Here is a 26,390-nt window from a genome sequence, read left to right on the forward strand (position 1 = left end):
GATTTTATCACCTGAAGACATCGTGCATCTGGCATGGTCCAGAGGCAGAATGCTGGGCAAGAAAGACTGCTGTCCTTGTGTTAAGCTCCTGACCACCCCTCCAACCACAGCAAAGGGCAACAGATGGCAAATTACCCTCTAAATATCACTTTGGGATGCATCAAAATGATGAAAAAATAAGGACACTTACATGTGCCAGAGGTTGAATAGGAGGGTGTCATGGGAGGGCACTAGGGTTACGCCAGAGGCCATATGCAGGTTGGGGATTTTGGGAGGGACCTGCTGGTGAGGGAGAACCTGCAGCTGCTAGGAAAAGGTGACCCAGAGCAGGGCTGGATTTCAACACAATCAGTTTATAATCAGGTACCGCTGGTGGAAATCAGTAAGAATTGAACTGATTAATTAAAGCTGTGGGTGAGGCAGGTCTGAAGAGACCTTAGCCCACTTCGTTTTAGCATGGGGAAGGGCACAAGGTGAGCAGGCTCTGGCTGGATGAACAGCTGCCCGGAGCTGAAGGACAAAGCCTGAATTGCCTACAGGTAGGTCACCAGAAGGGCTCGTGGTGCCCCTCCAACCCATGTGAAAGATCAATGGAGGGTTCCATCAAAGCACGAAGCCAAGATACCATTAAAGGGGCAGAAGGACAGTCTCAAAATCTCTTGGCTGAAAGGTTTTCAACACAGAAAAGTCCCTGGGAGGGTAGAGGATATTCTGGAGGTTTCAGGAGCTGGCTGGACAAAGCCATGATCACCTTGACCCGTTGTTGGTGGCAGGTCCTTCCTGAGGTCTCTTCCAGCCTCTGTAAGTGGTAGATCTGGGGCCCACAGGGAGAAGAAAATACACCTTTCAGATCTGTATTTAGGATTCTTGTAGTGTCTCACAGCTAAACAACTGTAAATGTTTAATAAGCTCCAACAATGTGTACTAATTTTGTATGCAACCTCTTTAATTCTTCAGAGAACCGTCAGTCAGATAATTTTGCCTCTCTTTAAAATCAGTAGGAGAGAATGAATTATTCATTTTAAACCACTTGCAATCAGTCTCAGAGATCCCCATCCAGAGCAGCTTGACGCAGTCGCAATATTGAGTCAGGAAAGAGCTTTGGAAGAACAACAATGGAAATCAAATCCCTGAAGATGCTCTTAATGTCCTTCCCTAATAACTTACCCAGACGTCCCGACTGCCCCATTCTATGGGCAAAATTGCTCTGATGGCAGCAGTGGCGACTGCAGGGTACGGGCAGCAGCAGAGGATGCTGCTCCAGCATCCTGCTGTGCTATCGGATGGACTTGGGCCATGCTCAAGGGGGCAAAACGATCCAGAAAGTTTCTTGCAATGTTTTTCCTGCTTTGCTCCAGTTTTCATGCAGGACCGTGCATGGTGAAAACATCGCAGTCCCTTGAAATGGGGTCAGATCTTTTTTATGGAAAATAGGAGCTGCTCTGGTCTGAAAACAGTGCTGCCTAATGAATCCCATTATAACAATAACTCTCTTTACTTGCCATTTTTCTTACACTGTGTAAATTACACAAGAGTGCACAGTTTTCCTAAAAGAAACACATTGCGGGGGGAAAGTAAATAGTAGTTTGTTTTTTCTCAGGCAACACCGAGATATTTTATTTGATTGTTTCAGATAATTTTGTTTGTATTATTGCATTACACCAACTGTGAACTTTTTTGTTGTAGTGCTTGTGCTGAACGTGTTTCTGTTTCTGCAAGTAAAATTGAATCACGCAGTTAAAGTGCTCATGGGTAAGATTTACCCTTGAAAACGCGAGCGCTCGACTCCAAAAGAGAGTTTTTAGGAAGCTGGTGTTTCTCATGGGAGGAGAGGTGTTGAGAGCCAGAATTAGGGTACTTGGAGAGCCCCACCGGTGTCCCAGAGCCGGTCCTCTTGTGCAACACCTTATAACAGATTGATTTATGTGTCAACAGTGGGTGAAGGCTTTTTGAGGTTTTTTTTTTTAGCTTTTCGTGATTTTGTGTGCCTAGAAAACTCAGCAGCTCCGAGTACCACAGTGGGAGAAAGATCCTTCGCTTTATTTGCTCTTTAATAGCGTGGTGTCTGTGTGCGCTGTTGGCAAACGGCGCCAAGGAGCCGTTTGGGGGTGCGGTGTCTGAATTCTGCAGCCACTAGGTGCCAGTGCTGTTTTACAGGAGAACAAGTTTGCCGCTCAGCAGAGCCAAAGCCTAGAACATTTTCAGGAATGTGGGCACCTTGCCAGTTGTTAAATATAGCATTACTCATCGCAGTTGCTCTTCCCTCTCTCGAGCTGCTCTCCTTCAATGTATAGCCATTTGTGCCTTGCGTACATGCTCAGGAGGTGAATAAAACTAGTATGAACTTAAGAAATTTGTTTGTGCCTCAGACTGAACCTCCTCACTGAGCTCCTTTGCAGAATTTGACCGTGTCGCAACTTTCCTCCTGCACATCTTATCCCTTCTGAATTTATGTGGAGCTGCAGAAGAGATGCTAAATTAGGATCTGACCCGAGGCACTGGGGGGAAAGGGTAGGATCCCTTTGCTTTCTCCAGGCTCTGATGGAGGATTTTAGGATTAGTCTGGTCCCATGGTTACCTGGTTCTGTTTGCATGTGTCCCACAGAGGATATTTCTGTGCAGACTGTCTACGGGTCTGACAGCGGCTGTCTGCTTTTTAACATCTTCACAACTGGGGCTGCGTATGCACAAGGTGGGTCTGGGGAATAAGGAACGTCACTTTTCCCGTGTTTCCCTTAACTGTCCCCAAATCTGGGCATGCACAGGTAGCTGGAGTCAGGCCAGGAGAAGTTTGTGAGCATGGAGAGGAGTTTGAGGTGGTAGGACATCTTCAGCCCACCCTAAGCACCGCCTGAGGAAGAAGGGTTGGTGGGTAGGGGACCCTCAACAAGACGGAAAAATTGCTGAGAACTGCAGTTTTAACAGAGGGCAACATATTAATTTCCAGCCCTTGAAGTAATGAGCATCCCATGAGAGTAGGATGAGCAGCACAGGATCTGGGCTGACCCCCAGGCAGCTTAACAGCAGTGAGTTGCGGTCCCTTACTGGAATGTCACCCTTCAAAGGTTTGGTTTGGTTTTGTTTTCCCAAAAAGGGAAAATCCGGGAAGGTATGTGATGAGGAGATGAGATGGTCTATGGGAGATTTAGCTGAGCTAGTGGGAAGAGGGAACCATGAAAGCTCACCTCTAAAACAGCTCTTGAAAGACACTGGAGACCTTGTCCCATAGGCTTCCAGAGGGGGTTTCCATGGGACATGTGAGATGGCTTCTACATGGGAAGTTTCAGGGTCTACCCAGCTCCAAAGGCAGAGTTGTTGTGTGGTACTCGGGCATGTTTTATTCTCACTTTGCACCTCAGATGAGAGGCCCTGTGCTCCAGAGACCTCCAGGAGAGGGCTGACTGGTGGAAAGGAGAAGAAAAACACAGTTTTTGTACCTCCTACCCTGCAAGCAGCCAAATGTGTGGCTGTATGCTGATTTTTCTGGGCCATTGGTCTCATCATTTATGGCTCAAATGTGTCTTAGATTTGTTTGTGAAGGATGGATATGGTTTTTGGTTTTGTCTTGCTATCCACTGAGGACCCACATCTTTACAAATAGGAAATAATATTCTGTAAGTCGGGTTGTGGTTTGAGATTTCTTGAAAAGCCATTCTTGCTCTCCAGAATTGATCAGCCAGCTGCTGCCCATCAGAGCGGGAATCTCAGTTCTCTGAGAGAGTAAATGCTAAAGCACAAAAGTGAACTCTGCCATTGCCCTGATTGCAAAGAAAACGAAAGCAGGACATCAGGAAAAGCTAATGAGGGAAACTAATAGAGCTGGCAGAGCCGCTGTTCTTGCTGAAGCCCAGAATACAGCTGACCTCTTTGCGAGCCTGCTATTTTGGCTTGGTAGGGAGGCCTTTGGCTGAGCGCTGCGTGCTGTTGGTACCAGATCTACCCCCTGTTTCTTCATCTCAGAATGTCTCTGGAAAGGTGCAAAACCAGGACCCCTTATACTGGGTATAGAAGCAGGAATTGCTGCTGCTTGGTCATTTAAACATGATGGTCTTCCAAGTGTTAATAGCAGGTCTTCATCTTATTCAAACCACCAGGGCTGTAGCTGATTTATCTTTTGGTGACCCGTCAACAGGTCCTTCCTGAGGTGGGACCAATCCCTCATAGCCCTAAATCATGTATTGCCCCATCTGCCCCATATTTTTGCACATTACTGTGTTGCTCTTGGTATCGCCCCTGAGATGTCTCCGTTGAGATCAGCTAAGGAAATTTATTGCCACTGTCAGGAAAAAATGATTCCTGATAAATAAATATCGGCCAAAGCAGTGCTGGGAAAAAAAAGCCCCTAACCCCTTGATTTTTTACTGAAAAGTAAAGAAGTATAATACTGCTGATTTTCTGCTGCGTGTGCATGCCAAGTGTCACCAAAGTGCACATGGAAAACACTCTCGGCATTGCTGAGCAGCTTGTGACCTTGCCTGTCTGACCTCCAATCGATCCCTACAGAGCAAAGTGTGCTCTTATTTACCATGCATGGGATGACCCTTTCGGGTGAAACTTGGGGTATAAAATGACTGAGACGTGTGTTAGTTTAAAAAGTTTTAATGATATTTCAAAGTCCAGTTAATGTCCTTGGATTACTCTAGAACTACAGACTTGCTTCACAGAATTTAATCCCAGTTATAACCTCCTTATAATGGATGACTGAGATGCCATTTTCTCTTCATTCTATTTAAACATACATGATTGTCCTCCAGTAAATGGACAGTGTGATTTTTTTCTCGCTACACTTCATAGTGTTAAAACTCTATACAAATATTGTACTACGCGTACAAAAATAAGTGCTTCATGCACACGCTTTTTAATACTGCTTCTTACCCTTTTCTTTGACATCTTTCTGAACTTATATAAATAGCTGAAAAAGCAGAATAAAGTTACTGAACATGGAAAGTGAGAAACACTTTCTGCCAACAATAAACTAGGGAGAGGCTTGCATGGATACGGTACTCGTTGGCAATTAAACACAACTTAAAAGACATAGACAGGAGAGAAAATAAAGCCACGATGCCCATAACATTCTCGGTTGTTTCACCCTCTGTGAATAGGTTTGTTTTTTGCAAAGCCAAGTGTGCTGAACAGCAACCAGAGGGCTTGAAATACCTTCAGGATCACACTAACGAGCTACTTCATAAATAGAAAAGGGTCTAATAGGACAGTAAATTATGCAGCTTGTGTGGTTTTGTTCTGTTCCTAGTGAAATAGAGTCAGCCAAAGCATGAGAATATAAAACGCTTTGCTCCTGGTAGTCAACACCTTATCACAGCTTTGTACAGCTTTGGGGACACTCGAAAAGAGTTCCGCTTGAAACGGCTTGTACAGTGCCACATTATAACATCTAGACTGGATGGAAAATTTGGGGACAGATTTGTTGGAATCCATGGGCATCATCAACCCACTTGTAAATTCTCCTTCACTAAGGTTTTTTTTTTTTAATGGCCCCAGACTGAGCAGATTCAAGTTATCTTAGTGTGCAGTTCTGTATCGGATATATTATACAGGATTAACATCTGCTATAGTTACCTAACACTGGGTTTCTCCTATACCTTTTCTTACTTCTGCCTCAACCCAATGGCAAAAATAAACAGATAATGCCTTCCTGCTGTAAATTAAAGGATGCTCTCAACATCCCCAAAGAGTCCAAAATGACACCAACACCGGTGCTCTCCAAAACAAGTGGCGCCTTTGCCTCTTCCACTGAATCAATTTTTGCAAGAAGCAGAGCAGCCAGCAGCCTTCCTTTAATGTGTAAAGCAGCGTTGGTAGCCAGGCAGGGCTCGTTCCATCCCATCAGAAAGGTTCCTTACACATAATCTTACTGCTGTGGAGGTGCCTGTTATTAGTGGGCCATGGCTGTGAGCTCTTGTGCTCTGATTAAGTAGAGAGTTGGCCCTAACGAATAACACTTTTCTGGTCCTCAGCTTTAATAGTCCTGAAAGTTTTCCTGTGTTTCACTGAATGTGCCATTTGATGGGAGGTGGAAAAAATACGCCATTATTTGCTGTTTTGTGACTGGTAGGTATGGCTGGGAAGCAGCAAAGAAAGAGGGAAAACTATGCTGAATGCTTGCCTTCTGCTTTAAAAATCAAATTACCATTCAAGAGTGTGCAAAATAGCCTGTAAGGCTGGACAACTTGTTTATGATAAATGTCTTTTTTCCCTTGGCTGTGCCAGAATGAATTGAAGAGATGCTTGAGATGCCTGAACACATCCCTGCAGAGCAGTGCTGGTGGCATGGGATGCTCAGAGGCAAACGGGAGGTCTCTGCATGGAGATCTCCACAGCCTTTCATTCTACCTGCTGCTCTGCCTGGGTTGGGAGATTCTGGGGTGAAGAGAGAGTTTTTGATGCACGGAGGGGCTTGCTGGAGACAGCCCATCCTTCCCTGGTCCCGTGTCACCATGTCCATGGCACCAACTGTTGTCAGCACAGGTTCTTGCTTGTAAACATACACACAATGGTGTGTATAAATATATATATATATGTATGTATATATACACACACACCTGAGAACCACTCATTGTCTGGGCTGAGATTTTGCTCTCTAGTCTGATAATCTGAATTTGAATGATTTCTTTTTAAATTTCTCCTTGCCTCCTAATATTCTGTTATGAAACTAAAGAACTACAAGAATGAAACTCCAACTAAAATCTACCTTTAGGCGACAGGTTACCTTAAAATCATGAGGGTGTAAGAATTACCAGACTGAGATTTGTTTTTCCTGCCTGTGCTTAATTTAGGGCACTTAATTAAAGATAGGATTAGAATGCTCCATAGCCATCGCTGCGTGCCGCGATGGCAAAGGCAGGGTAGGCTTCGTAGGCTGCGTATGTCGCTAAATCTTGTCCCATCGTCACCGCTTGTTTGAGCTGAGTGGCTGCGACGGTGCCGGCTGCATTTGCAATGGTGTATCCTGCAGGAGGAAAAACACAGATTAATGAAAAACATCCAAAACTCACCATAGGGTTTTGATGGGAAGACTTTGCTGGCGATTGGAATGATGTAATGAGCGAAGAGTTTGTTAATGGGAATAATCTAATTACATTAAATAGGTCATTTCTGGTATGTTTTTTCTCCATGTTGAAGGTAATAAAAAAAGCTGGAAAATTAATGCATTTTCTCACCTAATGAGCTCCTTGAAAAATGCCCCTCGCTATTGAATGTTTTTTCCTTAGGCTTCGGTTGTTTCTGAGCTAAGAGGGTGTTAATGGTGCTCTGTACACGTCCTCCCACACAAGACATGAGGAAAGCAAGAAAATGGAATAATATCAGGGAAACCTGGGCAGGTTTCATGGAGGAAATATGACTCTGATATCCTTCACGGTCAAAATACATGCAATTCAGGATAGCTACATTAGATAGGATGGAAACACCCTCTATGCAATATTGAGGAGAAAATATTTAGTACACCGGATTCTTTTTTCCCGACCGGTTTCTAATGGAAAATGTGGTTTCAACACTTCACATTTTTCCATGGGAAAATGTTAGCTTTGCTGATTTAAAATGAATCACTGGGAAAACAAACATTGTTTGGGGCTGGCTTGTCTGAAAGCAGGGTAGAGGAGCTTGGCGACCAGACCACAATGTTTTGTTGTGAAAGAATCAAGAATTAAGACAAAGCTCATATTTGGGAAGAGCAGCTGGGGCACCCATTGGCTCAATGAGTCTTCTTCGTGTTAGCAAAGCGATGTGCAACATTTCAGCTTGGAATTGAGAAATCTGTGATTTACAACTTATCTGCCACCCTCCTAAGAGAAACGAGCTGCTACCTGGGCATGGCCTGGGCTGGGCTTTAGCAAGCACGGATCGAGGCCTAGTGTGTGTTGCAAGCCGAAACTTTAATGTATGTCAGTTTGTTGAGTTTCCAAGACAAATAATTAAGGGTGGATGAGAGAAAATGGAGAGATTATGATTAAGCAGTAAGTGGAGACCGGATTCAATAAAGAGCCCATTTGGTTTCCATGCTGCGGAAGCCTGCGCAAACCCAGACAAATTGATTTTTTCTGTGGCTTTTGTGGACTCCTGTGGCAGGAAGCTGAATGGATTTCTGTATTTTTTCTAAATCCATCCTTGACATACTCCAAACAACTGAGTAGTACTGACTAATGCGTTCCTCATGTGCAGTTTGGCATGCGTTGCTACCGCTACATCAGAATAACCATCGTGCTGGCGAGCACAGTAAATGTGATGCCTGGAGCTGGATTCCTGCTCCCAGCCCTTTGTTTTCCATCTTTTCCGAAGCTGTTTTGTGCAGTTGCTGTTGATTACAAATCATCAAAATGGAAAAAAAAACACCTTCCAGTGGGGGTGTGAGTGCTGGGATCAGATCCTAACGTTCACGGTTGTGTCATTTCTTGTTGGTTCAAAAGGAGCTGGGGGTGCCGGGAGAGCACAGATGGACTGTGAATCAATCAACCATGCATCTTGGCAGTGATGAAGATCTACTCCATCATGGGTGGAATTGGCCGGACCACAGCCAGCAGGTCCAGGGAGGGGACTCATCCCAGATGTGACACCGGGACACCAGTTCTGGCTCCTGCATCCTATCTGGGGCTCCCAGTAGAAGGGAAGCATCTGCAAACTGGAAGGAGCGGAGGAGAGGTGAGTACCTGGGAGAGGTCTCCAAACAATGAGGGATCCCCATCCTTGGACATTGCCCCAACTCACCCCAAGCAACTTGCTGTACTTGTGGCATTGACCCTGTTGGGACCAGTGTGGTAGCAGAGACCAGCCATCCTGGTGTCTCCAGCCTGAGCAGCTCTATGGTACATACACCATGATTTGGGTAGTCCTGATGTAAATTACTATATAGGCAATATCGATGTCATACTTATAAGTAACATGAGTCAAGGTAAAGGTTCCCCTTCTTAAACTGGTTTAAGAAGGACAAGGAACTAACTACTCAGGGGAGTCAACCAAGAGCCACAAAGATGCTGAGGGGTCTGGAGCATCTTTCTGATGAGGAGAGACTGAGAGAGCTGGGGCTGTTCAGCTGGAGAAGAGAAGCTGAGAAGCATCTGATCAATGTAATCAATATCTCCAGGGTGGGTGTCAAGGGGATGGACCAGACTCTGTTCAGTGGTGCCCAATGACAGAGTGAGGGGCAACGGGCACAGACTGAAACACAGGAGGGTCCATCTGAATATGAGGAGAAACTTCTTTGCTGGGAGGTGCCAGAGCCTGGCCCAGGCTGCCCAGAGCGGGTGTGGAGGCTCCTTCTCTGAGACATTCAAACCCCCTGGACGTGACCCTGTGTGATCTGCTCTGTGACCCTGTGTTAGCAGGTGGGTTGGACTGGATGATCTGGAGGATCTCCAGAGGTCCCTTCAACCCCACCCAGTCCAGAATCCTGTTGTTTGTTGGGGAGGACAACCAGGTCTGTCCTCCCTGGCCAAAACCAGGTTGATTCTTGACATCCACAAGGAAGCAGCAGGAAAGATAACGTTCCAGCAGATCTTTGCTGCACAGATGTTCCCATACCTGGAAAAGCTGGTGCTGCAGGAGGCACCTCGGCTCCCTCGGTGGGAATCCCCAGCGTCTGCAGGGTGTATTCTGCTGCGTAGGTTTTGGCTTCATCGATGTAGGCGCTGAGCTTGGGTGGTGTGAAGGGATGTCTGCGAGCATAGCAAAATGTTAGCCTGGTTCTATTTTTTCTCTAGGACCTTCCCGCAGGATGTTTTGATCCACTCATAGATGGCATCACCCCACACATCAAATGGAAATATTATTTTACTGTGATGATTATTAACACTATTATGTTATTATTAATTATTATTAATTATGCAATTATATATATTATTATAAACATTATTATACCAGTACTAGCGAAAGAACTGCCTTCATAGTTTCTTCACTGAGATGATTGGCCCTGAGTCTCATTTTGGACACAACATCCTTTCAGGGCATATTGTGCATTTTCAGTCCAAAAGAAAGCCTATCGGGTTTTTCTTTAAAATGCACAGCAAGCAATGTTTTAGTTCAGCAACATTTGGAGCCTCATTATCAGCATGTTCCTTCAAGCTGCTTTATTTTTCCCACAAGAGCTGTCGTGTGCTTTATTTTTGTACTAAAAAGCACCCTTTTGCCCAATTATTTTTGGCTTTTTTTAATCTTTGCACCACCAGAGAGAGCATCAAGCATGGGAAGCGTGGCAGACATCACTATCAGTCTGGTTTAGTTGGTGGATGTTATTCTCCATAATATATTAAAAACAAAACCAAACAACACAAATGAAGAAAAGGAAATAGGGAGCTGCGCAATTGTATTTTGAAAGGAGATGCTAAATAAAATGCTATTAAAGAAAAATAATAATCCTAAAGTCCAAAACAACTCAACCAGTGACGTACATGTTGGGGTTCTGGCTGGCGAGGGCAGGGATGGTGACTTTGTACAGGAAGAGCTGTCTTTGGTCTTGGCCCACTGCAGAGTGGAGCTGGTAAACTGGCTGTCCCCAGTTGTTTTTCTGGCAGATTTCTTCTAAGATCTAGAAGGGAAAACAGAGATTTCTTTACTCGGGTTAATTGCTGCGTAGTCGCCTTTTCACTCGGCTTCCTGGGGCGCTGAGGCAAGTTCCACAAGGCTCAGCAAGAAAACAAAACAAAAAAACCCCAAAATAAATGGCAGACAGGGTGCTACATTCACCTTGAAGCATAAGATTCATCTAAATGTTTAATACTTTAGAAGCCTGTTTAATTCCCGCAGTTAATTATTACCCTGTTAAATTGGACATCTCTGTGCCTTTGGTGATTAGCTCTTTTATTCTGTTATCAATGTTTTCTTTGAGTTCTCCTCAGAATCTCTATCTATGCACTTTTATTTAACAGTGCTAAGGCACTCGGGTTGCATTCATCTTCAATGCTCTGTTGCCTCCTGGCTTAGTGGGTTACAGTGCATGAAGGGTCCAGATAGTCTGTGCTTCCATCCAATTAATTATACAGGCTTCAATAGGCAATTTCTGCTTCTAGTTTGAAAGAGAAATGCTGAACCACGTTGCCCCCAGCTTTAGCACAGTTATTCCATGATAATTGGGAATCGCTGTCTGGAAACGCTCTTGCTTTGGCTTTGTATTTCTTTATTTTAACCCATGGGTACGTACTGTCCCCAAATGGGTTTGAACACGGCGTGATGTCCCTGCACCTTCTTCTGAGCAGTGCTGGGACCGGTTATTTGTTTCAAGTAACTCCACCAGACCCAACATTCAACCAATGTTGGTCTTGGGTTCACCACGTTGGTACCTCCAACCCACGTCTTTTTGTGGCCCACCTTATTTAAAAATTACTCTTAATTTTAGTTAAAATCAAAAAGTAAAATATAAATAGTGCCACTTTTAATTTTGTAATCATAGCTCCAACTGAAGTTTAGCAGTTTGTAGTGTAAACAAACTAGTTCGTTAAATTTCTTGGCTATGGCAACATTTGTTCCCTGCTGTCCTAACGCCTTTATATGGATGTCGGTTTTATAATGTTGCATCAAGATTTAAATCCTCAATAATGCAGATTCACTTATTAACATTGAGCATCCCAGACAGGCAGTGGGAACAGGATCCATCATTCAAAGACGTTGTAGAAATGGTCTCAGTGCAGCGGATGGGAGAGGCTGACCAAGTCGACAGGTATTAATGAGGCTGCCCCATTAACGAGGCTGCCATGAAGCAAGCTGTAGCATGTTTAAGACCTGCTGTTGTGAAATAGCAGCAGTGGGGGGGATTAGGGAGCTCAGCTGCTGGGAGAACTTGCCTCAAAAAATTAGTGTTGCAAGTGCCCAGCGCTGTTACTGCACTGTTTGAAATACCTGCAGTGGGGGTTTGGCATGCATGGGAAGAGGAAAAAATCAATTTCCCCTGCCCTAAGGCAGAGCAGCACCACTCAGGATATTTCAGTCCTCTTACATGCTGATAAAAAAATAAAGGGAATAAAGGGAAATACCCTCTTTCCAGTTTTCTGGTGGAGAAAAGGATGTTTTCATAAGCTTTGGCAAACGGGCTGCTGAGGCAATTCAAGTGTTAATAGGCAAAGCTGTGCTTCCAAATTCAGGGTGAAGTAAGTTTCTCACATTGCTTTGGATGATGTAAGGGAAAAGAGTTGCTGTAAGAGCCGGAGCCTCAGAAATGCGGGAAGTTTGTTCTGGGTTTGTTCTGCTCAGCCGTCCATCTGGCTCCCAGCCCCGCACGCACAACCACATCAAAAGCCTCCTTGAGCAAACAGAGTTGGACTGGGTTGTGCAGGCAGTCAACACTTCTTTCCCCGTAAATGATTTTAAAATATATATTATTTATCTATTATAGGTTCATCCCTTGGTGAAGCCCCAAGTGATGCATCCTGTTTATCAAACCCATTTTGGGTGAGAATTCTTTACTCTCAGTGCTTTCATGGAGCGACAGCCATAGCTGGATTTCATCTTACACCCACGGGAGTTTATGAAAACTCCTCTAAGGGAGAGTGAATGCCATTCTCCGGTGCAACAGGTGGGTACTACAAGGTGCAACTAGTGATATTTTATTTTCTTTTAATGCCTTTTGAGATGCAAGAATGAATTTAGTTATCAGTTCCCAGTTCAGATTCAAGCAGGAGGCTGCTTTCCCAAAAGCATTTTTGGGCAAAGACAACCTCTGGTTGGGATATGGAATCTCTCTTTTTGCACACGTACCTGAGGAGCGAGTTTGATCCCTTGGGGCTTTAGCGTGACATGGTTCATGGGCGTGAGCTCCATCCCTGGCAAGAGGTCGTAGAGTTTATCCTCTCCCCTCTTTTCTCCTTTGAGCTGGTATCCGCGCCCCAGGCCCGTGTACGCCAGGTAGCCGCGACCTCCCAGTCCTCTAACTCCCGCAGCCCCTACAGGTACATTCATGTAAATTTCTAGGAATGTAAGAAGGCATTAAACTGAATCAAATCACCGGAAAAAATGACCCTGATTCTCGCTGAAATGAAAAAGTTAGCCCCACTCACTGGGTTTGGGTTTCATAGAATCGTTTTGTTTGGAAGAGACCCTCAGGGTCATCGAGTCCAACCATAACCCACCCTGGCACTGCCCCATGTCCTTGAGAACCTCATGTCTGTCTGTCCAACCCTCCAGGGATGGTGACTCCAGCACTGCCCTGGGCAGCCTGTTCCAATGCCCCACAGCCCTTTGGGGAAGAAATTGTTCCCATTACTCTTCCATTTTTGTTCAGAAAACCCTACTTGGGAGTTTGGAGAGATTGCAAAGCAAGAGAGGGCTGGTGAGTTACCACATCTGCACTTCTAATGCCACCTTCATGGGAACTAGTCTCACCTGTGTGGGCAAAAATATGGGTGACAGAAAGGGAAATTCCTGTACCTTTCCTTGGGAAGGGGGCGAAATTGGCCGGCATGGTCCTTACCAGCCCCACTGGGGTGCCACACAGGGTTCCAGCCTGCCACGGGACCTGGCCACAGGTATCGTGAGCCCCCAAGCTCATTTCTGCACTTCCCAAACAATGCTGGCAAAGATAATTAATAAGGAGTACCTGAGCATGGGGGTTTGATTTGATCACAGGGGTGGTCACCCAGGATTGAAGGCAGCTTTCAGAAATACTCTGTTTTTCACAGACTGGTTATTATTAGATTAATGATCCCAGCAAAAAAAAGTCCATCTCTCAGAACACACAATTAATGGCTTTCTTGATTTCAGTGCTAGTTCCTGCCCTGCGTCGGGGCAGTGGGATCTCCCTTGGAAATGCTGTGGCTTTTGATCAGAAAACACCAGGACTGGTAAAAGTTTCCCTGTGGCCTTCAAAACAAAGAGGAAACACTGCGGAGAGCTGTGCCGGTGCCTGATTGAGGGGGTTTGCGCCAAAGGAAAATTGTTTCGTTTGGTCTTTCCTGCTGGCACAAAACCAGGAAGATTCCTGGTGTATTTATGCTGGACGTAGGGCAATCTGGAAGCTGTTTCAAGCTTGGGAACATCATAGAATCATTTTGGTTGGAAGAGACCCTTAAGATCATTGAGTCCAACCAAAAATATTGTTATTTTTTTCATGCTCTTCTTATTCTGCTGGAAGATCATTACACCTTTGGGAAGGACAGAGCCTAAAACTGTCTTTTCCATCACTCTTTGAAAGGGGTTGAGCATCCAGGGCAAAACCAATGCCCCCAACACAAGTCGGGGAGCAGCCACCCAAGCCCACAGGGAGTTATTCTGCTAGCGTTGAGTATTGGTGTGATGGGAGTTACCTCGGATGGACGGGGGACGGATGATGCTCCTGTTGCTGAGGCCCTTGGTGGCGGGGAAGTGGAGGTTGGGGATGGCCGCGTAGGCTTGGGGTGCGTAGAAAACTGGGGCGCCCAGGTAGGCGGCAGCGGGGTCATACACGTGTCCGAAGGCATAGGTGTATTCTCCTTGCAGCATGGTACCTCTGCCGCCTGTGCCCCGGGTGTATCTGACGTAGCTGTCTTTGTCAACAGGTTTGGCTAACGTCACCTCGATGGGGGACCCATCCAGCACCTTCACACCAGGGTGGTGGGGAGAGAGCACGAGAGAAGCACAAGCATAAGTCTCCAAAGTTCAGAGAGATTATGCTGCCCAGGGAGGCAGTTTCCACACATGGTTTGCTAATGGGATGGGAAGATAGTGAAAACTACCCCAAAAAAGCCCAAATCCCATGGGTGGAAGAAAGCACAAGTTGGGTGAAAACTCATGTTGAGAACACCCAACCCTGAGCCCTGCCAGGAAAGGCTCCTTAACTGAATTAGCAGAGCTGTGAAGCCTTCAAAAGGCTTCACTTCCCTGCGAAGTAGCATGTCAGGGGGATTATACGTGCTCCTATGGAGAACAGCAGTAGCACTAAAAATAGGAGCAGGGTTAACACTGCTTTGGGAACAGATCTTGCATTACAGCGCTGTGAATTACATGCAATGCAAGAAGGACTAAATACAGCAACCTCCTTGCAAATCCGCATCTGAATTTGGAGCAGATGTTTGGGGTCGACCTTGTTTGTCCCGGTTTGCCGTTCACAGGCTGCCCTGCGAGCATTTTTGTTGGCAAATGTGAAACAAGGATGTGAGTGTGAGCCAAGGGAACCCATAACCCCTCATTTTGGCTTTGCTATGTTTCTTTTCCTGAGGGGTGAACTACAATCTGAGCTGGGCAAACTTTTAGCATGAATGCGGGGAGCAAGAAGCCAACAGTTTGTGTACATCAGGGTTGCTGAAAAACTAATTCAGGATTATGAAAGCAGCCTCTGAAGAGAAAATAGGGCCAACATCTTCAGGATGTTTTTGTAGCTAGTAAAGCAGGCAGCTTTGTTTCAGCTGCATGAAACGTACTGCGTATAAGCCCCACAAATTAGCATTTACACAACTTTACCTTTCCATTCAAGGCTTTCATAGCTTCAACTGCATCTTCTCTTTTATTAAAGTGCACAAAAGCATAGTCTCTAATTTTCTTTACTCTCTCTACCGCACCTGCAGAAAACATTGGAATATTGGTTGGAAATGGGTATTAATTGGAAAATACAGATCTGAAAGAGCAACTGTGTTGGGTCAGCCTTTGGAAAGGAAAAGCTGACCAAGTGTAGAAGAGCTGGAAGACGGTGTCTTTTTACCTCTTAGGATGTATATGCCATGAGAAAATAAATATAAAGCCTGTAGTATTTCAAGAAAAACTTGATGTCAGACACCAGGAGGTTTACCACTACACTTGAGTGGTTTTTTTATCTGTCCAAAACTCTCTTTTGGACACGACCTTTGGTCTTGTGTCTCCCTTCTGTTACAGACCACTGAGACCACGAGCCGAGCAGAACATCCAACAGCCCAGGATTTGGTGAGCTATAGGTAATGTCACCATGTGGTCGCCACAGTTTCGTACGTGCATTGTACATGCTACTCAGAGGCATAAATATCTCAGGGTGGCTGTCAATTGGATGGACCAGACTCTGTTCAGTGGTGCCCAATGACAGGATGAGGGGCAACGGGCACAGACTGAAACACAGGAGGGTCCATCTGAATATGAGGAGAAACTTGTTTGCTGTGAGGTGTCAGATCCTGGCCCAGGCTGCCCAGAGTGGGTGTGGAGGCTCCTTCTCTGAGACATTCAAACCCCCTGGACGTGACCCTGTGTGATCTGCTCTGTGACCCTGCGTGAGCAGGGGGGTTGGACTGGGTGATCTCCAGAGGTCCCTTCAACCCCAACCACTCTGTGATGCACTCTGTGATTCAGGGAAGCTGTTCCTTCTGCTGTGAAACAAGGAGGCTCTTCTCTTAACCATCAGCTCAGGATGTTCAGCAATAACAAACACTGAGTCCTGGCTGGGACAGAGCAGCCCCAAGCATGGACACGGGCTGGGACCAACAGGACAGCAGGTCTGGCCCTAAGAAACAGCCTTTCCCATGCGATTGAGACATCCCTGGGATGGGCCCCCAGGTAGCAGGGGATCCCCATCCCCAGGGGTGCCCCGTTTCACCTGGACATGGTCCCACTGAGCCTGCTGTAGCTGTGGCATTGGCCATGCTGGGAGCAGGGTTGGGCTGGAGACCCCCACTCTGGTGCCACCAGCTGGAATCTTTCTACAGCTCTGTGATTACCGATGAGAATTCAAATGTAAGTGGCTTCTTGTTCTTCTCTTCTATGTCGATACTCCACAGCTTATCCTTGTAAGCTGCTCAGCTGCTGGGAACTAGTTAGCACCAAGGTACCCAGCACTAATGAGTTCATCTCCAAAATAACCACACTGGTCCTATTGCCCGCAGTCACAAGCTTTAGATATCTACCTATTATTCTCTAATTGTTCATCTCCCCCACACCTGTGGGTTTGGAAGCACATCATCAGCCAGCCCAGCCACCGAGACTGTAACACCCCCGGAGATATCCTTTGGAAATATTGCTGAGGGATGCTGAACAACTCTTCTGTTGGCTTCTTACCCTTTAAAGCTGAACAGGTACACAGGGAAATGTCATACTGCCACAAGAAAAACACTTACTTAAATAACTGCAGGAGAAAATGTATTTCTTTGGAGTTCAGGGGGAATCATTAGGACCTCCAAGGAGCTAAATGGAGCCTGTCCCAGTCTATAACCTGAGCAGCCTGCACGTCTTCAAAATGACACCGGAACAGTAAGTAGCAATTCGTGTCCTTCTGGGACTGGAGGATGATTTTCTAAGCCTGAAGTTATGGGAGTTATATGCTGATGCCTTGTTTACAAGTCAAGGCTTTAATGAACTCTCTGTGTTTTGAAAATCCCCCTTCTGACTCCTTGAGAACACTCTGTATTACTGATCCTTGCTTGAGCCAAAATTCTCCCTCTTCCCTGCTCCTGCCTCTGCTGGGGCAAAGCAACGTGGTACCCACCCTCGGGTCATCTCCATGTGCGGTGTTATGGGAGGAATATTGTCCCCTGTGTTACATTTGGAGAGCGCGACCATCCTGCTGGAAACTTGGCCGGGGATGAGGATGTTTTGCCAAAATCTCTAGGTAGCAAGGGCAGGGCTTTTCAGGGGGACAAGTGATGCAGATCTCTGCAGAAATCATCCAGCAAGGAGTTTGGCAGAGGTTTAAGGAGTGATGCTCGTGCTGTGTTACAACTTGAGACGCATAAGCAGCGTTCCTGGTAGTGCCTACAGGGCCCATAGCGATGCGGTGATTGCCCCATCACGGGGACTTCTGGATCATAACTCCTTTGGTTAGGATCATCTTTTATTGGATGACTTGTTATTGTTTCAACAGCTGCCTAATGCCCTGGATCAGATGATCACTTCGGGCAAGCGGTACTGAAACACGGCAGATAACCAAGGAGGGGAAGTGAATCATTTCAGACCCTTGCTGACTGTTTTGATTGTAATACGACCATAAATTAAATGCATTTGCTCTCCCTAAAGCTCAGGCTCTGGTGCTCTGATGTGCATTAAAAAAATAAAACAGCATCTGAAGTAAAAAGATCTTCTGTTGTTGTACTAGAAAACTTGTCTTAGGAGTGAAGCAGATGAGGGTTCCCAAAGTGTTAAATGGGCACAAACGTGTTTCTGGGAGTGTGGGAAGTTCAAAGTCCAGGAGCAAAACAGGGTCAATAAAGGAGGAAATATTTAAGAGAGTGGGGTGATACGTATTTAACTCGGAGGTAAAATGGGGTCTCTAACAGCTTGATGGTGGCTAAAAGTATTAGCCAGAAAAATTAAAAGGACAGAAATGACTCACAAAGAAACCTCATAAAGACCTTTGCATTGCAGCCTGGTACAACAAAAAAAGTGTAGAGCAGAAGTGAAAAGTTAGTGAAGGAAAAATGAAGCTCTGTTGTACATTTTAAAAAATTAATAGAAGGAAGTTAATAGGAATGAGATGAAAGGCGATTTCACATTGCCAACCAGAAGTTACTGAAGCCTAATGGACTCTGTGGCTTGGACTGCTGCAGAAATGGGTTATTTTTGCTTTGTTGTTTTTGGGTGGAATTTCCTAAAACTGGAACAACACAGCAGTAAAATCTCCTTTCAAAGCCAGCAGGATTTTTGTTCCAAATAAGCCCACTTGGTTTTTGAAAAATGTCACCCTAAGTGTATGTAATACACACCACAAAGGAATACTATTATATTCTGTGTTCAAAGATAAGCACTGATTACTCACAAATTTACAGAAGAATGTGGGTTTTTTCTTTTAAATGATAGAATTCAGAATTTAGATGGATTCGATAAAAGGTATTTGTATTACATCACCCTATTTCTCTCATCATCCCTTGCCATAGGAGAAGAATGCTGAAATCCCCCAGCTGTTTCACCAACTCCCTCTTTTCAAAGAAGGTCGAAATGATTCAAAATCGTCTTTACGACACAGGCATCCCCATACAGCATTTTGGATCTCCACCAGCTGCCAACCATCCTAAAAAGGTTAGTAGTGTTACTAGCTGGAAATTAAGCATCCCTTAATGGGGTGAGATGGTGTGCATGTCGGGTGGGAACCTTTAGCTTAATGACAATTTTTGTGGCATCACACACGGACATTTTACAGTGGAAAAACAGTGATTTTTGCCTCTTCTTTTGGCATTTTATGAATGGAGAAATGTTTCCATTTGCAGCAGCAGTACTTATTTAGGAGCTAGCACATTCCCTACCTGGTTTGATGTTGTTGAACTCCTTTTCGATGGTCTCTTCAGTGGTCGAGAGCATGAGGTTCCTCACATAGAGGATTTTTACTGATGACATGGTGTCTTCGTCCACCTCCACTTCTGGCTCTGCCCAGTCAACAGCGATGGGGTGTCCCCACAACTGGATCCTTCCTTTAAAGGGATCGGCATAGTCAGTATCAGACAAGCTTTGATTTCTCTCGCTTCTGCTCAGAGACAATTTCACATACAGTGTGAACAGCAGAATAGGCACATTCTACAAATGAGGCCAAAATAAGCCTTTCTACCTCAAAGCACGGCTGTCTCGTTAACTCATTTCCAAAAGCAGATGGTCATACTTTCAGCATGCTCCTGTTAATACCCTAAATACCTACAGAGACGTGGCATCCAGAATTAAAGAAGTGAAAATATGGCATGATTCACAAAGGTCTGTGTTCCCTGGAGTGCTTTCTAAAGGGAAATATTTTAATGAACTTATAAAAATCCCTCTTGGCTGCAAAAGTTTCATTCCCTAGATAATAGGAAAGGGATGTAGAAGTCCCAGATGGATGAAACGAAACAGTAAAAGCAAGGATGACTGCGTGCAAGAGTTTCAAGTTGTATGGTCCCCATTGGGTGAAGCTTCAGCAGAAGTAGTAGAGAGGAAGGACACAAAAAAGTAACGAGGCTTAAAACAGGGTGTGGTTGTGAAGGAGAAGCCCATGGGCTCTGTGTACACTGGATTGAGCTGCTGAGGGACGGGGAAGAAAAAGGGCAAATAAAGAGGTAGTTAAAACGATGTCGTTGCCATGTTATCATGGGCTTGTCTCGAAGCTGTGGGCATCACAGCGATGAGCTGCAGGACACCAGGTAGGGCAGAGGGACCTCTACGCAGTGATGGTTTTCTTCACCTCCCGTCTCCTCTGGACGGCAGTGATACCTCTTTCCTTCTCTTTTTCTTCCCTGCCCCTCCTGCACATCTTGCAGGGAGATCTTCCTCTTTCTTCTCTTCACGAGTGGCTGAAATCTGGCCACCCACTGATGTCCAGAGCCCCAAATTTCATCTGCTCTACCTGTGGCCCACTTTTTCTCTGGTGATTTTGATCAGCCCAGCAGCTAGTTCTTTGGATGGACAGTAGGGACCACCTTCTGTCTTAGCAGCATGGTGCTAGATATTCCTCCCAAATAATGAAATAAAATGTCTGCCTCTTCTACAAATGTTCCTCTAAGAGTAAGTGGGGTTTTCTGTGCTTTTTCTTTCTCTCTGGTCTTTATGACATGAAGACTAGGTCCTCTGAGGCTTTAATTATATTGAAACCTGGAAAAAAACTGGGGATGCCTATGCCAATAGAGGGAAATCCTGCAAAACCTTTTTGGAGAGAGCTAAAAAAATGCATCCTATCTTGCACCTCCGCTTGGACAACCCATCTAAGACAGAATGGAAGCTCCAAAATAGAGAAAAATTAGAGGGCAAGGGTAGAATTTGGGGACTTGTTTTTCTATTAAAAAAATGACAATCAAGGAACAAACCAGACAGGGGCTGCTCCCTGTTAGGAAGGCTCGTAAATGAGCCAGGATTTGTATAGCGAAGTTGGGCTGATGTTCAGCTTTCAGCACTGCCCAGGCCGACCGGGGCTGTGACCAGCCAGGAGTAGAGAGATGGCAGCCAGCGAAACGAAAGGCCATGCGCCCCTTTCTGAATTGCCATTTTCTGATCAATAGTGGAAATAATGACCTGGCTGACTTGTAGCTTAGTGCCAACCCTTCTTGCTAAAACCAAGTCATTCTCTATCCTTTTGTTTAACCAGGAGACAGGACGAAGTTTTCATAAAAAGCATCTTCCTTTTTTAGCATATCTGTCTCTTCTACAAAGCTCCCTCGAAGCGCAGCGAGGTTCAGAGTAAAGGAAGCGTCTTGATAATGATATTCCATTGCACATTCATCCAATGCATCAGCTGGAGGCACATTGCGTTCTGGCTTGAAACTTTTTTCAAGTTTCTCCCGTATGTCTGCAACATCAGAAGACTCTGGCTCCTGCTCAGGCCTTTGAAATTCCCCAAAGCATTTACTGAGATGTCCCTAAATTGGAAATCACACTGCACATGTCTCTTTGGGGCTACAAGCTCGTCCCCATCTGTCTTTGTTCAGGATTTTGAGTGCTCTGCTCCCTCACGGCTGCCATCAGCAGCTCTGCCTTTTCCTGCTCCTTCCTTCATTCTCAACATAGAAACCAAGAAAAGAAGTTGTGCTGAAGCACAGACCGAAGGAATGTACTCCTGCAACTAGGGGGATGTTAAACTGATGCAGAAATTGCACAATAAAAGGAAAAATAGTCGCTGTGGGATATCCCACAACAGCCAAGCATACTCAGTGCTCAAAATCATGCTCTTTTATTTACAATAAGAAAGAAGGATTTAAATGACTCGTGGTGTTTTACAGGCTGTCACACAGAAAGAGTGAAAGAAAGCTGGTGGTTTATGAGCAAGTCTCAAAACAAAAGGTTTATTGGATTCTTTCACCAGCAGTGAGCTGGTTTCAACAAAGCAGTGTGGGAGATACTGATCATAAGATAGCATGAGAAAATTGGTGAAATCACTACAAATGCACTTGACATTAAGTGACTCCTTCATCTAACACCTGCCAAACTTCTCTCTGGTCTTCGAATACACAAACTTCTTTTTTATCTTGTTTAAATCCTAAAGCGATTCCTTGTTTGAAGTTTTCTTCCCACACAGAAAATATCCATTTTCCAGAACCCCCATTGTCAAGGCTGTATATGTTCTTGGATGCTTTCCTGAGTGATGCTCTCTGAGAGACCATAAATGAGGTTATATTTTACATGTAATCCAGCCAAGAGGAGTACATGGGTCCTCTGGAGACCTCGGTCTCACCACAGCACGTACCTAGGTGACCCCTGAGATGAAGCCATCCCTACCCCGCTCACCATCTGTACTAACCTGGGAGCAATTTTCTCCTGGCCATTGCTGCTGCCCGATGGCTTTCGTATTCCACAAAAGCAAAACCGCGGTTTTTGGTTTTATCAGCTGCGCTAGGGTAGACAATGACATCCACAACTCCGTCTGTGACTTTCTTCATCTCTGCTAAGATTTCCTCCCTCTTCTTCGTTTTGGGGATGCCTCCAACAAAGAGGCGGCAGTTGTCCACGCTGGCACAGACCCCGAGGAGACGCCCGTTCCTGTGTATGAACAACATTGCTGGTTTGTCAGGGGTCAGGATCGATTCTCAAAGAGAGGTAAAACTTAAAATAAAGCCCTCCTCTTGTCCCAAAACATAAGGTCAAGCACAAGGCCTCCCGCTCCTGCAGCATATGGTGCTTGGGACATTCAGGTGGTCTTGCTCAATGCAAGATCTAATGGGAAGGCTGCTACTAAATTTGACATCAAAGTAAGGCAGCGCAGTTGAAATGAAGGATTTGAGATAATGGAGAAACCAAAGCCAAATTTTGTTTTTACTTCCTGGGATTCTCCTTTTTGCTATTTGCAAAAATGTTTGCTGCCATCAGGGACTTCTGTGTTGCCACCAGTGCAAGTCAGGGTTCACTCTGTCCATCAGTGACTTGGAGCTTGTTGGCCAACACAGCTGAGGTTTTAGGAGCAGAAAATCCCTTGTCATGGGGAGACAACATTTGGAGGCTCACTGATACCAAGTGCTGTGCAAACCCCAAAGTAAAAATCTCCTTACACACACTTTGCTCAACTCTTGTGGTCCAAGCAACTCTGGCAGGTCTTGAGAAGTTAAAAACCTCTTTAGAAGAGTCTTTGGAACAAGGGAACTAAGTAGAGGACGTGGAGGTGGGTGAAGTCTGACGTCTGAGACATTCCAGCCTCTGATACAAATTGCGTTTCCAAGCCCTCCTCTTGTGCCTTGTGACCTGCTTGTCCTTAAGGTTGCTAGTAAAGCAATTCACAACCCTTTTTTTTGATTTTTTAATTAAAACCACAACATCTCTAGAATAATTTATCTCTAGATTCTTCTAAGCAAAGACATCTACTCATACCAATTTGAACTGGAAAAAAAAAACATTAAGTGCGGTTGAAATAAAAACAAAACACGTTGGTGGGCCCATATGTTGTTGATTTCCGGGTGTTTTGTTCCCAGTTTTTAGTTACAAACATGAAGGCTTTTTCTGTTCCTATCTATTAGGAAATGTCACTGTTTTGCCCACTGTTTTCCATCCTATTTCACCATTTTTTGTGTAATCACTCTGTCTCCCAGAACATATCTGCAGTATGAGAGAGACTGCGGATAGGAATAGCTCAACCAAACACAGCCCAGAGGGGAACATGAAGCAAACAGCAACAGTTAGGCAAAAGTTAATTTGATACAAAGCAAAATATTTTTTCCAGTGTTCTGGTAGATATTTTTTGTAAGGAAGAAATTCTGTGCAAAATATTGTTGGCTCTGATGAGTCCTATGTACTGCATTTGTACTACAGTGTAAAGCAATGACTCTTAAGTCTTAGGTATCTAAATAACTTTGCTCTGGGCTGTAAAGAAAAATACATTGCATGTATAAAATAGACTAATATATATGATTTAAAGTTGATGTGGAGGTGTTCGGCATGCTTACCTAATTTCATAATTATTGAGTTGTTTTATTGCATTCTTTGCCTCCTGTTTATTCGAGAAGGTCACAAAGGCGTAGCCCCTATTGTTGCCATTAAAGTCCATCATCATTCTCATTTCATAGATTTTGCCAATCTGCAAATAGAAAGAAAAGTCATTCTGATAGAGAGGTGGGAGGTGTTCAAACAAGACCAGCTGCTTCCTTGACTACATCACACCAGAGCTCCACCAAGTCAATGGCCAAATCATCTCCAGTTCAGCCTTGAAATGCAGCTTTGATCATCAGTAACCTCTGCAAGATAACTACCCGCCATAAAGTCTTACTTTTTCACACAGTGGTATAAGTTCATCTTCAAAGAGGTCTCGGGGCAGCTTGCCAATGAAGATCTCGCAGCCCCTCTCTGGCGGAGGGCCGTCCCAGCCGGGTGGTGGGCCTCCGTATTTCCTCTGCCCATTTTCCTGCCATGGAGGAAAATAAAAGGATGGTTGAGCTGTAGGTTTAAAATGTGGCTGTAACAATGCCTTCCCAGGGAATCACGCTTTAGACATGCTCTGTTAGCAGTTGGGCTGGAGGCAGGTGCCCTCCTTCGTGCAAGGAGCAACTCTTAACAGTCTCAGCAGAGATAACTGTGTTCGTTGGCCGCCCCTCTGCCATATCTACTGAAAGGCTTCAATACCCCTGTCAGTAGGCTGGTGATGTACTGGAGAATCATCTCGTTTGTGGCTAGATTTGCTAGATTTGCTAGATTTGCTGAGGAACGTGTGTCAGCGTGTGCTCTGCAACTCAACCACTACTTCAGCTGTCCAAGAGATGGACATAGTCAAATTGGAAACGTAGGTCTTTTTGGCTATGGGAGGTGGATTTCCATGTGTGTTAGTTGTGGACTGTGTAATATAACACTTGCGAAATTCATAACTTGTCATAACTCTTCATTTATTAGCAACAATATTGCATCTTGTTTTAGTAATTGATGGAGAACTCCCAGTACAGATCGAAGATACCAGAAGGGTCATGTCTGAAAGCAGAAGGACTTGATAAAAGCGGAAGGCATTTGGACCTCAGGGGGAAAACTGGGGATTAAGGCAGAAATTTGGAGAGACACGTGGAGAGAGTTAAAGGGGCCAGGCAGGGAGCCCAAGGCATTGTTGCCAGTAGGTGATGCTGGAGTTGCTCAACGCACCTGAAAAAAGACATTTGTGCCAATAGTTGAGCTTAGTGAAGAGGTAGCAATGCCTGGTACAAGGTGTGGTGAGGACCTGGGCCTGGTGATGGACCCCAACACCCACCCCTTCCTACATCCAGCAGAAGTGAAGGCCTTTAAATCTGCTGGAGATTTCAGAGGGACCCATCAGGGGAGCAGATCTGTGCAGGGGAGGGGGTTGGAATCTGTGCTTTAGGAATGACCAGTTAAGGAATGTGACAGTATGAACAACTGAAGACCAGGATAAAGAAAGCCACAGTAAATATAAGATATAGAGAAGTTACAGGTACAGTCAGGTACAGCAGAAAACCTCCTTAAGGGTGACTAACCCAACTGCTGGCCTGGTTCTGGGGCACACATGGGATTAAGCAATACAGGAAAGTGCTTTTTCCCCCAGGAGTCTCACTTTTTTGGTTTGGGCTGTTATGCCCTCTAGTGCTACACAAAGCGAGGCAAAGTTCAAGGCAGCCACCTGCCCAAAATTCACCGTTTTCAGTCACTTCTTCCAGGATGCAAGGTTGATGCCCAACGCTTTTGAAAAATCAGCTTGTTTTTGTCATGCTGACTCTCTTCAGATGGCTTTTGAACAGCATGCCCAGATTCCACCTGCCCTGACCAGGGGAGTCTTTGCACTTGGAGACCTTTGAAGACCAAACTGAGAACAAACCTTCGGTGTTTGGGCAGGTGAGTCACCTGCCTCACATGCACTTGTGCAAGATCTACACAAATGGCGGTTCTGGTGGTGACACGCTGGACATTCCATTGCCAAGGGTGGACCTACGCGCTTCTGGAATTAGCTTAATGGGTTCTCTTTGCTACGCTTCTGCTGCAGCCATGGCTGTGAAGACAGCAAACTCAAACTTCCCCAACATTCACCAGCACTCAAACTGGTTTTTCCACCCTTACCATAATTTGGCATCATGCAAAGAATTCCTGGAGGAATAAAATCCCACCTCGGAAAAGGCAGCATCTGTCACACATAGCTGTGTGCAGCACATATGTCAGAGAAAAAGAGAGAGGAGAGAAGGAGCAAGGAGTGCTTCGTGCTTACAGATCCGCTGCTCAAGCCCCCGACACAGCGCGTCGCTGCGGGACGAAGCCAGACACCGCACGAGAAAGGACGTGACCGTGAGCTCCTACCTGGATCAAATTATATCCCGTTCGCTGAATTAATGCGCGGAGGGTGGCTTCTTTCTGTGTGCCGGTCAATCCATCCCCGGATTTGTGATTTGATTCCATTGTGAGTGATTATCAGCAAAAAATCAGGTTAATTAGGGGTGCTCACTGCAATCAAATTTAAGATAAATTAAATAAATTAATATGGCTAGAGGGAGAAAGTCCACCCTCCTGAGAAAGTTAACAGGATCAGTCTTGCTAAATCAGTCATTTTGAGACAAAACCAAAACACCACAGAGCATGGAAAAAGTGGAAATATCCCCTTCTTACATGTGGCACAAAAATAAACAGCATATAAACCCACAGTCGGATTTTTGGACAATACTCTA

At 45.2% G+C, this 26,390-nt stretch overlaps 1 protein-coding gene across 1 annotated transcript; it reads right to left on the reverse strand.

The window, feature by feature from the left end:
* Nucleotides 1-6,815: 6,815 nt before the first annotated feature.
* Nucleotides 6,816-26,124, reverse strand: A1CF (APOBEC1 complementation factor; the record flags this gene model as incomplete). The annotated part of the gene is given in 11 exon segments (XM_082053842.1): nt 6,816-6,967; nt 9,535-9,668; nt 10,401-10,537; nt 12,700-12,908; nt 14,244-14,514; nt 15,376-15,473; nt 19,107-19,266; nt 22,053-22,293; nt 23,688-23,818; nt 24,008-24,142; nt 26,026-26,124. Coding segments are annotated over 11 exon segments (1,767 nt in total).
* Between the last annotated feature and the right edge of the window lie 266 nt (nt 26,125-26,390).

This window comes from Streptopelia decaocto (genome assembly GCF_964273445.1).
Source record: "Streptopelia decaocto genome assembly, chromosome: 5".
Taxonomy (NCBI): Eukaryota; Metazoa; Chordata; class Aves; order Columbiformes; family Columbidae; genus Streptopelia; species Streptopelia decaocto.